Source organism: Lipotes vexillifer, unplaced genomic scaffold, assembly GCF_000442215.2.
Source record: "Lipotes vexillifer unplaced genomic scaffold, Lipotes_vexillifer_v1.1 scaffold914, whole genome shotgun sequence".
Lineage (NCBI taxonomy): Eukaryota > Metazoa > Chordata > Mammalia > Artiodactyla > Lipotidae > Lipotes > Lipotes vexillifer.
Window position 1 is genome coordinate 3,873,060 of NW_006780388.1, and position 11,039 is coordinate 3,884,098.

Sequence of the window (11,039 nt, forward strand, 5' to 3'; positions counted from 1 at the left end):
TCCCTTTTGCCTATGGAGTATGTGGCAGCCCTAGGCCCCAGGCCAGGGGCCCCACCTCGGGCCACCAAGAATGTGAGTCCTCCCAGGACGCTGCGTTTCTGGGCTCGGGGGTTCTCCCTGTTCCCTCAGAGACCAGGAGGGGTGTAGATCCTCCCAGGACCTGCCTGATCCTGGCTGTGGGAGGGCCTGCCCCAGCTCTGCCAGGCTGAGGGTGTGGGGGTGGATGGCTGGTGGCTTCATGAGAGTGGAGGCCACAGCCCAGGTCTGAGACACACCTGGGGTATGAGTGGTGGTGCCTCCCTAGGTTCTGCCGCGGGCCGAGACCGGGCTGCCAGGAGTCCCTGGGGGTGCCCCAACCTGGGCCACCAACCTCGGGACAGAGGTTCTCTCAGATCTAGAGCTGAGTGAGGAGCAGCGGCTGCAGGTGGGCGTGGGGGACCTCGGGCACTGGCAGGACAGAGGGCATCCCCAGGGCCCCACAGGCCCCACCTCTCATCCTGGCCATTCACAGGTCTGCAAGGAGCTGGTGGATCTGCAGATCAAAACCCATCGCCTGAAGGAGCAACACGAGGCTGAAATCTTCGAGCTGAAGAGTGAGGTGTGCACTGATGTGTGCCTATGTGTGCCAGCCTGAGGGCATGGGGGGAGGGTGCAGACTTAGTGCCAGAATTGTGAGGGGTGCAGGTGTGCCCCATGTGACTGCACACGCAGTGTCTGCGAGTCCCCACCTGTCCTGTGTGTGCTGTGTCCCTGTGGATGCCCAGATGGATGATGACCTGGTCACCCCGCAGGTCCTGTGGCTGGAGAGCCGGGTGCTGGAGCTAGAACTGCACGGAGAGCAGGCAGCCCTAGCAGAAGCTAATCCGGGGCACTGCCAGGCACTGGCACTGGAGCTTGGGCACAAGGCCTGGGGGCAGGGACACTCTGATCACCACAGACTCCAGGTCACCATGAGCGCATGGGTGGAAGCTAAACAGGGGTCCAGGAGGGGAACAGTGAGGCTGAGACCGGCTTTTCTGTGCAGGCACAGCCCAAGGACTTCCTGACCGCTGAGAACGAGCAGCAGAAGCTGGGGCATGGTGTGAGTGTGCAGCCACCTAGCCCGGGAATCTGTTGAAGTTTCTCCCAGCCCAGGGTGGAGGTGGGCAGTGCAGGGGACCCAGAGCTTGGGCTCTCACCCAGCCAGCCCTTGTGTACCCCGCAGCCGCAGGGAGAAGTAAGTCGGGCGCCAGAGCAGCACAGGGCTCGGCAGCAGGCACTGGAGACGCATGTGTGAGTGACTGCCTCACCTGGGACAGGAGGGCCCAGCAGGGCACAGTGAGCAAAGGAGCTATCCTTAAGGGGCAGAAGGAGTCACCTGCCCTAGGCCTGGCTAAGCCTCATACCCATGTCTGCAGGGCAGCCCTGGGCTGGCAGCTGCAGGGAGCCCAGGAGGAGGCCAGGACAGCTGGGCAGCAACTGGCTGCACAAGCCTTGGTGAGGCCCACCCCTACCTGCTTTGAGCTCTGGCTCAGCAAAGGTCCACCTTGCAGGACATAAATTCAGGGCCATCTCCACCCCCAGGTATTGTCTGCCTGCCGGGGCCAGCTCCACCAGGCTGAAGCAGAGAACACCCGGCTGCAGCTGCAACTCAAGAAGCTGAACGAGGAGTACGCCATCCGACTGCAGCACTGCGCCCAAGCCGCGGCTGTGAGCACTGGGCCGGCTGGCCCTGTGTTGAGTGGGAGGCCTCTGGGTCCTGGGGAGCCCGAGTCTGGCCTGGGTGTGCTAGACCACTTCAGAGAGACTCTGATCTTGTGGGAGACTTCAGGCCCACCCAGCATACTGTCGTCAGACCAGCTCCATGGAGGGAATTGGGGGGACGAGGTGTGGACCCGCCCCAGCCCGGCCCTATCTCCTCCAGGAGTATGCAGATGTTGCAGGCCCGAAGCCTGCATCCACAGCCCTTCGGACATTCCTGGAAACCACTCTGGAGGACATTCGGGGGGCACATCACAGCCGTGAGCAACAGCTGGCCCGGGCTGCTCACACCTACCGCAAGCGCCTGGCAGATCTGAGTCGGAGGCACGAGGAGCTGCTGGCTGCCCACAGGTGGGCCCTTCCCTGAGCTGGGCACCTGGGGTGAGATGGCCCTAGGTGACCTGGTGCGGGGCTTAGTGTGCAACAGGTGCTGGTGGATCCCAACGGGGCACCCAGGATCCCCAAGGCTACCTCTGGTACAGCCACCTCAGACATGGAGCCGCTGCCCCTGCGCGTGGTCACCAAATTCAGCCACCTGAGGGAGGACCAGGCTAGGCTGGAGAAGCAGCTCCAGAAGCTCCAGTCCCAGGTGACCCCTCCCTGCTGCCCCACAACTCGCCCCAGGACCCATCCCAGGCTCAGCAAAGCCCCAAGCCCAGGGCCTCTGAGCAGCCTGCCTCATTCACCAACCACTGTTCTTGTTCCTACAGAAAGAACCCAGTGAAGCCTCTCAGGGGGGCCCATTAGAGCCACAGTGAGTACCTGGTGTGGGTGCTGGGGAGACCCACTCATTCATCCTATGAACTAACTGCTTAGAGGGGTTCTGGTTGCTGCAGTGGACAAGGTGGCCCATCTGTATTCTCCAGTCTCGTTCTGCTTATGAGACACCAATAATTGCAGAAAAACCAACTGCCTGGAGACAGGAGGGACTACCCTCCTGGATGGGAGGGGGCTACCCTTGAATGGGAGGGTCAGGGAGAGACCCCGAAGAAAGGACACTTCAGCTGAGACTCGGAGGACCCATAGCTGAAGACCTGTGGTGGCATGGACGGTAGAAGTCTTGACCCCAGGACAAGGCAGGAGCAGGCTACCTGGTGACCTTCACAGCCTTTGTCTGCACCTTCATGTTCTCAACTGTGCAGTGGGCAGAAGCTAGGACAAGTCGCCTGCCTGGGGTTTTGGGAACCCCCCCAGCATGGGGGGAGGCCCCCATAAGCATCCTTACAGACACTGGGGTCACTGTCCCAGCTGGCCTTGTGGCTTAGCTTTCCCTGAGTGGCCAGTGGCTGCCCCCATGCACAGATGACTCCAAGCCTCACAGAGCCCACAGTGGAAAGGCAGCCCTATACTGTCCCAAACTAGCTCCCAGCAGGCACCTGAAGGACCTAGGGGCCCTGACTTGAGCAGGGTCATTGGTCAAAACCTGGGTCCATGCCAGCTTTCACGCCCACCCCTCCTCCTCCCCTCACAGGGGCCTGGAAGCTGCATCCTGGGCCCAGATCCGCCAGATGCTACAGGACTTCTCCCGTGGCACCCAGGTAGTGGGCAAATCCTGGCCAGAGGCCCTTCCTCACACTGTGCCCGGGCTCATGGCTTATGTTCCCCCATTCCAGGCAGAGCTGGAAAGGGAGAGAGCACAACTGCTAGTCCGAGCCACGATGGCTGAGGAGCAACTTTCTGAGCTACAAGAGTATGTGGACCAGCACCTGGGCAGGTGGGCTCTAGAGGTGGGCTGGGTAAGACCCAAGGATCTCCATCCCAGGCACTAGCAGCAGGGCTTGACCACAGCCAGGTGGTGACTATGCCTAGTTTCTCTGAGCAGGTACAAGCAGGAGATCCTGAGGCTGAGGAAGCTGGTGGGTACAGGGAACCCCTGGAAAGCGGGGGCCACACCTCCAGCCAAGCCGCAGCACCCAAGGACTCGCAGCCGTTAGCTGGTCAACAGATAAACTTGGAGCAGAACTCTTCACAGCCAGCATGGAGCCCTCCCTACAGCACCCCCTTGGGAGATCATTCCACCCAGCTCAACACCCAACAAAAATCAGGCTGGAACCCACTGAGTCTTTATTGTGTACACTCAGCCAACCTGAGAATTGGGGGTTCCAGGTACGGAGGCAGAACTAGGCCCTGGGACAGCCTGCCCAGCTGGCCCACCGCTGTGGACATCATAGGCCCAGACGCGGTCCAGGCCCTCACCCAGTACAGCCACAGGTTGCCAGGTGGGGAGGGGGAAGCGCCCAGACACCACTCGGGCTCCTGCAGGCAACTCTGCCTGTAGCTTGTCCTCCAGCAGTGGGAGCTATGGGGGAAAGGGGAGGTTGGGGTGGGCAGCGTGGCACACAGCTCCCCCTACCCAGATCCTCCAGGCCCAGCACCTACACTGGGGATGGCTTAGGCCTCCCATGGGGTCAGCAAACCCCAGACCTACCACGCTAGGAGCCAGGAACACAAACACATTGTGGCAGTCCCTCAGGCTCACCTGCAGGAAGAGGAAATCACCCCAGCAGGGATTGGAGCCCCAGCAGGGAGGGAGGTTTGGTGGGCATTGGGTAACTGCAGCTTCCAAGTCCCAGCTCCAGCCTGCCCAGGTGGCAGAGGTACCTGGCACTGTCAGCAGGGTGACCAAGCTACCAAGCTAGAACTGGAAGCATGAAGATCAGGGGTGGGGTCTGAGGGGATTACCTTCCAGAGGTTCTCACGGCGGTAGCTGACATAGCCCGCACATCCTGCCCTCCAGGCATGCAGCCACGCCAGCCCCACCAGCCACGGGTTTAGCTCATAGCCCACAGCTGGGCGGAGACCGCACTTGTGGGCAGCCAGCACCTGTGGGCACAAAGAGCGTCAGGACCAACAGATGGGGCGGTGCGCTCACGGGAGGGGTCAACAAAGACGCTCCCCAACACACACGAACACGGTCCTTACAATCCTGCCGTCGCCAGAGCCCAGATCCACCATCTTTCCTGGACGGCCTCGCAGCAACGACAACACGTGCTCCACCTGCCTGGCACTCGCGCCAACATAAGGCACCTGTACAAGGAAGCAGGCGGGACTGTGAGGGTGGGGGGCCTGCCTCCTGGGCTTCCTTTCTTAGAGTGGTCTGTCCGGTCCTACCCGAAGGAGGTCCCAAACCACAGCCGGATCGGCCCTGGAGTAGCTGCACCCTCCGCCTTAGCGCTACACTCCAGGCCCCGCCCCCAGCCCGGGCCCGCCCGGCCGGCAGCTGGTCCCCACAAGCCCTGGCCCAGCACCTGCAGCCGCAGCGGCACGCGGCGGAAGCCCGGCTGCAGCAGCAGCGCCCACACGGCGTAGGCGACCAGGCCCGAGCCCGCCGCCACCTGCAGCAGCTCCAACGCGCCTAGCCGCCGCTCGCGCAGCTCCGTCAACGCCTCGGCCGGGTCGTCCTGCTCCATGGCTGCGGGAGAGCGGCTCAGGGTCTCCCCACCTCAAGACCCCTCCCCGGCTCAGGTCCGAGACCCTCATGCCCCAGCCCGCACCTGGAGAGGGCCGTCCTCCCCACCGCCCCCGGCCTGCGCGGCGCCCCTCCTCCCCTCTCCGCGCCTACCAGACCCGCGACGCCGCGCCGGAAGAGGCGGCCGCGCCGAGACACCGGAAGCGGCCGGGAGAGCCTGAGCAGCCGGTCCGCTGGCGTTCCGCTCCGTCCGGGCCCAGGGACCCTACCGCGGGTTCCGGACCGCGGAGCCCTGGGGTCCGGGGCTACCCTCGCGGGTTCTGGCCGCACAACATCCTGCCTGTAGCCCGCATCGCTCAGCCTCGTTGGCCCATGCCGCAGATGGTTGCTGCGGGCCTGTCCTGGGCGCTGTGGACCCCTGGGGCTGCACATCCCAGCGCGGGGAGACGCCCGAGGGAAGCGGTGCCGTGGATCCAGTTGACTGGCAGCGGAGGTCCGTGCGGTGTGGCTGGAGGCCAGGGGCGGCGGTCAGCCCGGGGGGAAGGGCTCACCGGGGAGACGCCGCCCCGCACACCCCGATAGCCAGCCAAGCCCAGGAGCAGTCGCGGGGAGGCCACCCGGGCCCTTCCCACGGCTGAAGGCAGTTAGCCCGAGTGCGCAGGAAACGCAGGATGCGCAGGCTTCGGCGGGGGCGGTGGGAGTTTGAGCTTGGCTGAGGGGCAGGGCGGAGGGGGTTGATAAGGAGAAATTTAGCACAACCGAGAAGACAGATGTTGGCTCTCTCTGAGCGTCATGGGAGGGGAGCTGGATGTGAGGTGCTGGGCGCTCTGGCAGCTGGCCCAGTCAGGTGGATGGGAGGAAGAGCCCCAGGAACTGGGGAGACCACCTTCCTTCTCCAGAAAATGTCACACACACGAAGAAAGATTGAGTTCCCGGAAGTGACCTGATGAAGCCTGGGAATGAGAGAGGCAAGTGGGGGGACAGAGCCAGGACCCCCGCCTCACCCCACCCTGAGGCCAAACGTCCTTGAGTGGCAGAGACTTGTCTGCACACAGGCCCTGGCCTGGCTCCTCATCCATCCACGGCATCGGTCAGGAGGGACGGAGGCTGCTTCAGACAATGCAGGCATGCTGGAGACAACTGCCCCCATCCCCAAGTGCAGACTTCCGCACACTTGGCCCCAGCTGCCTCCACTTGGGAAAGACAGGTGTTCCTGTGGCAGGAAACCCCGGTGCCTTGCTCCCAAGACCTGAGCACTGGAGAGGAGGAGGGCTGCTCCCCACCCCCATCTCAGAACCTTCTGTCTCCTTCCTGGCTGTCACCTGGCCCTCCCCATAAAAGGAGGATGTGCACTGGGCTTACACAGCATCCCATTCTTGTCTCTTTTGTTCCTTGTATTATTCCTGGTGCTTACAGCAGCACCTGGTACCTAGAAGAAACTCAATAGAAGCGGGTCGACTGAATGAAAGCACCTACCCCGACTCCCCAGTGTGCACACCCAAAAGTCCCTCATCTTCACACCTGCACCCTGCTCCTCACCTTTGGGTACTGGACACTCGAGTGCATACCTGTGTGAGTGCACATGCCCAGAGGTGCCCCAGAGGCACCTGCTCCCATAGCCCCAGCCCTCATGCTCACCCACACCGTTTTCCTGTGGCCACTCCCCTGTGGGCAGGCATGAAGCCCCTGGCCCAAGCCTTCCGGGCTCCTCCCAGAGCACCCTGGGGCTCCTCTGACCCTGTCAGCCACACTCACTTCGGCCCTTTCTGCTCCTTTTGCTGGTTGCAAAGCCAACACTTTCTCTGGAGGAGGGTGTGTGCATTGGAGGCGCTTCGTGGGGCAAGTGGGCAGAGGCCAGTGTCCAGCCTAGGGCCCAGCCCAGAGAAGATGCCCTACAATTTTCTGGACAGATGGTCCCAGAGGTAGTCCACAGTGACCACACTGGGTGGGGCCATGGGCCTCTGTCCAAACAAGGCTGTGGGGAGCTGGCCAGAGAATTAGGGCAAGAGCCAAGGGTGAGGTGCTCCTCAGCGCTGGAGGTGAAACCCTCCTCGGGTCGGGGTCTGCATGGGCAGTGCAAAAGCCTCCCAAGATGAAGAGGAGGATGACAGGACAGCACAGTCACCTCCTCCTCCTCTGGTCTTTATTGAGATACTCCCTGGTCGGGGGGAGGGGGAAACAGGGATACAAGGGTCTGCAGTCCAGGAGAGAGGTCCAGGCCAGAGATCCAAATGTGGGGTCATCAGCACGTTGATGGTATTTAAAGCCAGAAGGCTGGCCCAGTTCTCCAATGAGGGAATGTCGGAATGTGCGTGGAGAGGAGAGGTCTGGTGCCTGAGCTCTGAACAATCCATGGGTGCCGGTTTGAGTTTGGGGACATGAAAGGGCACAGCAAGGAGCCTCAGGAACAGCAGGTGGTGGGAGGAGCCCAGGGGAGCCTACCATCCAGGATGACCCCCATCCAGGATGCTCCCACCCACAAATCTCACCAGTCCCCACAGCAAGTGTTCCATCCAAGTGAAAGGAGTGCGTACCCGACACGAGTGTAGCCTTAGACAGCCTGCCCCACGGAAACTCCAGGGCAGCCACTGGAGTGATGCAGTGTTCACACAGGGCGTGGCAACGTGAGGTACCTATATAAGCCGAATCTGGCAGAAGTGGCCCTGTGTATCCTTGTTCCTCTCCCAGCCTCAGTTCTTGCCTGCAGGATGGCGGGGCCCCTTCTCCAGTGAGGGCTGCCAGGCAGAGATGGGAAGTTGTTTCTGGGGCTCAGCCCAGGCACCCCACCAGACCTGAGCTGTGGCCCTCTTTCCCAGGAGCTGTGGGGCTGGGTCAGCAGAGTCAGCTCCCTCTGGGTTCAGTAGTCCCACGTGCACCCCCATCCTGGGGCCTTTCAGCCTCAGGGCCGTCAGCTTTGTCCAGACCGCGCTGGCCCTTTATGTGGCTGAGGCTGGAGAGGAAGGCGGGGGCAGCGACAATGAGGCCAGTGGCGGGAAACGGTCCTTAGAGACCCCATTGTGTGCCCCCGCCCACTAGAAATGGGCAACAAGCAGGACCCTGCAGAAGAGACCCCACAGCCGTCAGGATGCTGGGCACGTTGCAGGGGCCTGTGGACAGAGGGGCCCATTCTTCCCCAGGGGCAGAGTGGGGCCAGGATGACTCTGCTGGGCTTGCAGCAAACCACGCAGGGAAGTCGGTGGCCCGCCAGATTGCAGCCCCTTCCCTCAGGTTGGGAGTGGTGTCGCCTGCCTCCCCCTACAAGGGCCTCCACCCACCTCAGACCTTGGGTGTTATGGCCCCTTTTCCACTCCCACTCTGAGAAGTGGAATCACCTGGCATTGGGGGCAGCAGAGCTGAGGGTGACGTGAGTGGGGGTCCCTGCATGCCCCCACCCAGCAGCAGCCCCTCTCCAGGGCGTGGGCTGGGTGGCCTTAGACATGGCACCACTGCCCCCAAGCCTCAGTCTCTGGCTCTGTGAAGCGGGAACTGGGCAGTGCCGGGGGGCTGTGGGAGAATAAAGTGAAGTGAGGCAGGCCCAGGGCTGGGCTCAGGCACGAGCACCCGATGTACATTGGCTAATGCAAGCAGCGTTCTTATTGGTTATTGCTATTACCTCGGAAGCAGTTGGTACTGTGATGCCATCTGGAGGCCACCCCCCCACCCTCCTACCCGCCCCTCCCCAGCACCCTGCTCCCAGGCCCCTCAGTCCAGCACCACCTCACAGGGATGGAGGTGGTCAGCATGCGCAGCCATGTAGGCACGGCTGAATTCCTGGAAGCGGGGTGCACAGCCCAGCCAGGCCTCACCAAAGCGGCTCCAGCCCATGAAGAGGAAGGTGCCAGGGCCAGGGTGGACGCCACAGTGCAGTGGGGTGCGAATGGAGGCCTGCGCCTGGCCCCCAGGGCCCCCCACCCGGAACAGCGGCAATGTCTGGCGGAGGACACGGGCGGCAGCCACGGTGATAACAGACTCCTGCAGCTCTGTGTCGTGGGCAACCCCGTGGATGGTTCCATGGATCACTGTGGGGACACATGTTGGCCAGTGGCATTCAGGGGAAGGCAGGCCCCTGGCTCGCCCCACAGCAGAGACACTCACCAAAGTCACTGGTGCACACGGCCAAGAGGAGCTCAGCATCACTGCAGGGTCTGCAGGCACCTGGCATGCAGGGGAGGTCATGAGTGACAGCCCTGACCTCTCCAGGACTACCCGAGCCCTTCCGCAGCTGAACACAGGATAGAGAGGGCAAGCTACCAGACCCCCCTAAGGGCCTGATGGCAACTGGGGGTCTCAGGGACCATGTGTACACACCCTGAAGACACCCTGTACTTGGGGTGACACTGCAGGCTCGTGCATGCATCACACACACGCACAGACATGGGCCTGGGGGCTGTGCCCAACATGCAGGCACAAAGACCCACCGAGCTGGAGCTCAAGGGTCTGGGTGCACGAGGCACATGCTCTTGCACACCCATCTCACAGGCAGCACCAAGCAGGCGGTAACCCCTTGGTCTCCCAGAGCTGCTTCCTGGGGCCCAAAGTCACCGGCCCAGCCCACATGGCAGGAGGTTATGGTGGATTCGAGGGTCAGGAGACAGAGCAGAGACCCCCATCCCCTGTGAGGTTAGGCTCCAAGCTCCAGGAAAGCAAAAAGCTGGGCCTGGTGCCCTGCTGGGAGGCGGGGCTGCATCTCCATGGTGACCGGGCTCACAGTGGACTTCTGTTGTACTGGGCTGGGGGAGGGGAGGGAGGTCACCGCTGGGCCAGGGAGCCCTGGACAGCTTTGGCCGTCATCCCCTCCCCCAACCCTTCGGGGACCAGGGGCCCGGGGTTGCCCTGCCCGGCCTCCCCTTCCGGGATTCTGCCCTCTGTCAGCAATTTCCCTAACCCGCAAGGTGAGGGATTGCCCCTTCCCCTCCACCTGTCCTGGCGCTGCTACTCACTAGCTGTGTGCCTTTGACAGGCTGCCTCGGTTTCTCCCTCTATGCAGTGGGGAGGACAGGCAGGTTCCCACCCAGCGAGGCCAGGAAGCGACTCCCCGACTCCCACCTGTCCCCACCCAGACCTGCACTCACCATCCGCACTGAGGCCGTGGGCCTGCGGAGGCAGCTCTGGACGCCCGTCCTCCCGCAGTTCGAAACGGAAGGACGCCACGCGACGGCTGATGTCGGGATGCGGGGTGGCCTGCAGGAAGAGGGCCCGGCGCTCGCGGGGACCCCAGCGCACGCATCGGCCCCCGGCCGGGCCTGGGCCCTCGGTCAGCAGCAGCTCCAGCACGCCGCCCGCCCGCTCCGCGAAGACTTGGGCGCCTGCGAAGGGCCGCGCCGGCCGCAGGCAGGCGATGCCGGCCCGCACGCCGGGGTCGGAGCCGCCCAGGGTGAGGCGCAGCGCCCCGGCCGGGTACAGCCACTCGATCCCGCCCTCCGCACAGGCCAGGGCGAGCTGTTCCACGCTGCCGGGCTCCTGGGTCAGGCCGCTACGGACCGGAGGGGCGGTGCTGAGGCGGGTGGCCGGCGTCCACACCCGGCCAGCCCGCTTCCGCTGCACCCTCTCCCCGCAGCCATCAACAGCTGCCGTCCACTTTGTGGAGAAGGAAACTGAGGCCCAGCGTTCTGGGACTCGGCGGGGGGCGGGGAGGGCAAGGATTCGGTGCCGGGACGGAGCGCCCCCATCCCAAAGGGCTGGCGACACATCTTCCAGCCCCCTCCTAAGGGGTGCGCAGAGTCCCAGGGGGTTGGCCCGCGCGGGGGTCCAGTGGGGCTCGTACCTGCCCCTCCAGCTGCAGCGGTCCTCCGAGTAGCCGGCGCGGGCGGCCGTGGCCAAGAGGCCGAAGCAAAGGGCGCAGAGCAGCGCCGGGGGCGGCATGGCGCGCGGGGGCGCGGCGGGAGCAACC

At 63.6% G+C, this 11,039-nt stretch overlaps 3 protein-coding genes across 3 annotated transcripts; 1 reads left to right on the forward strand and 2 right to left on the reverse strand.

The window, feature by feature from the left end:
* Positions 1-12: 12 nt before the first annotated feature.
* CCDC78 (coiled-coil domain containing 78) lies at positions 13-3,674 on the forward strand. Its single transcript, XM_007453603.1, has 13 exons — positions 13-72; positions 305-424; positions 512-598; positions 792-944; positions 1,025-1,081; positions 1,205-1,272; positions 1,398-1,476; positions 1,564-1,689; positions 1,904-2,091; positions 2,158-2,329; positions 2,451-2,494; positions 3,212-3,454; positions 3,563-3,674. The coding sequence occupies exons 1-13, from the start codon at positions 13-15 to the stop codon at positions 3,672-3,674; spliced, it is 1,509 nt and encodes a 502-aa protein (XP_007453665.1).
* A 113-nt stretch (positions 3,675-3,787) lies between these two features.
* On the reverse strand, positions 3,788-5,327 carry ANTKMT (adenine nucleotide translocase lysine methyltransferase). The gene is made up of 5 exons (XM_007453604.1): positions 4,989-5,327; positions 4,663-4,767; positions 4,423-4,563; positions 4,169-4,219; positions 3,788-4,039 (listed from the first exon to the last, which is right to left on the reverse strand). Exons 1-5 carry the CDS (start codon positions 5,148-5,150, stop codon positions 3,818-3,820), a joined length of 681 nt encoding a protein of 226 aa, XP_007453666.1. The 5' UTR covers positions 5,151-5,327; the 3' UTR covers positions 3,788-3,817.
* Positions 5,328-8,734: 3,407 nt separating this feature from the next.
* Positions 8,735-11,021, reverse strand: METRN (meteorin, glial cell differentiation regulator). Its single transcript, XM_007453605.1, has 4 exons — positions 10,914-11,021; positions 10,222-10,622; positions 9,245-9,304; positions 8,735-9,168 (listed from the first exon to the last, which is right to left on the reverse strand). The coding sequence occupies exons 1-4, from the start codon at positions 11,009-11,011 to the stop codon at positions 8,852-8,854; spliced, it is 876 nt and encodes a 291-aa protein (XP_007453667.1). The 5' UTR covers positions 11,012-11,021; the 3' UTR covers positions 8,735-8,851.
* Positions 11,022-11,039: the final 18 nt, after the last annotated feature.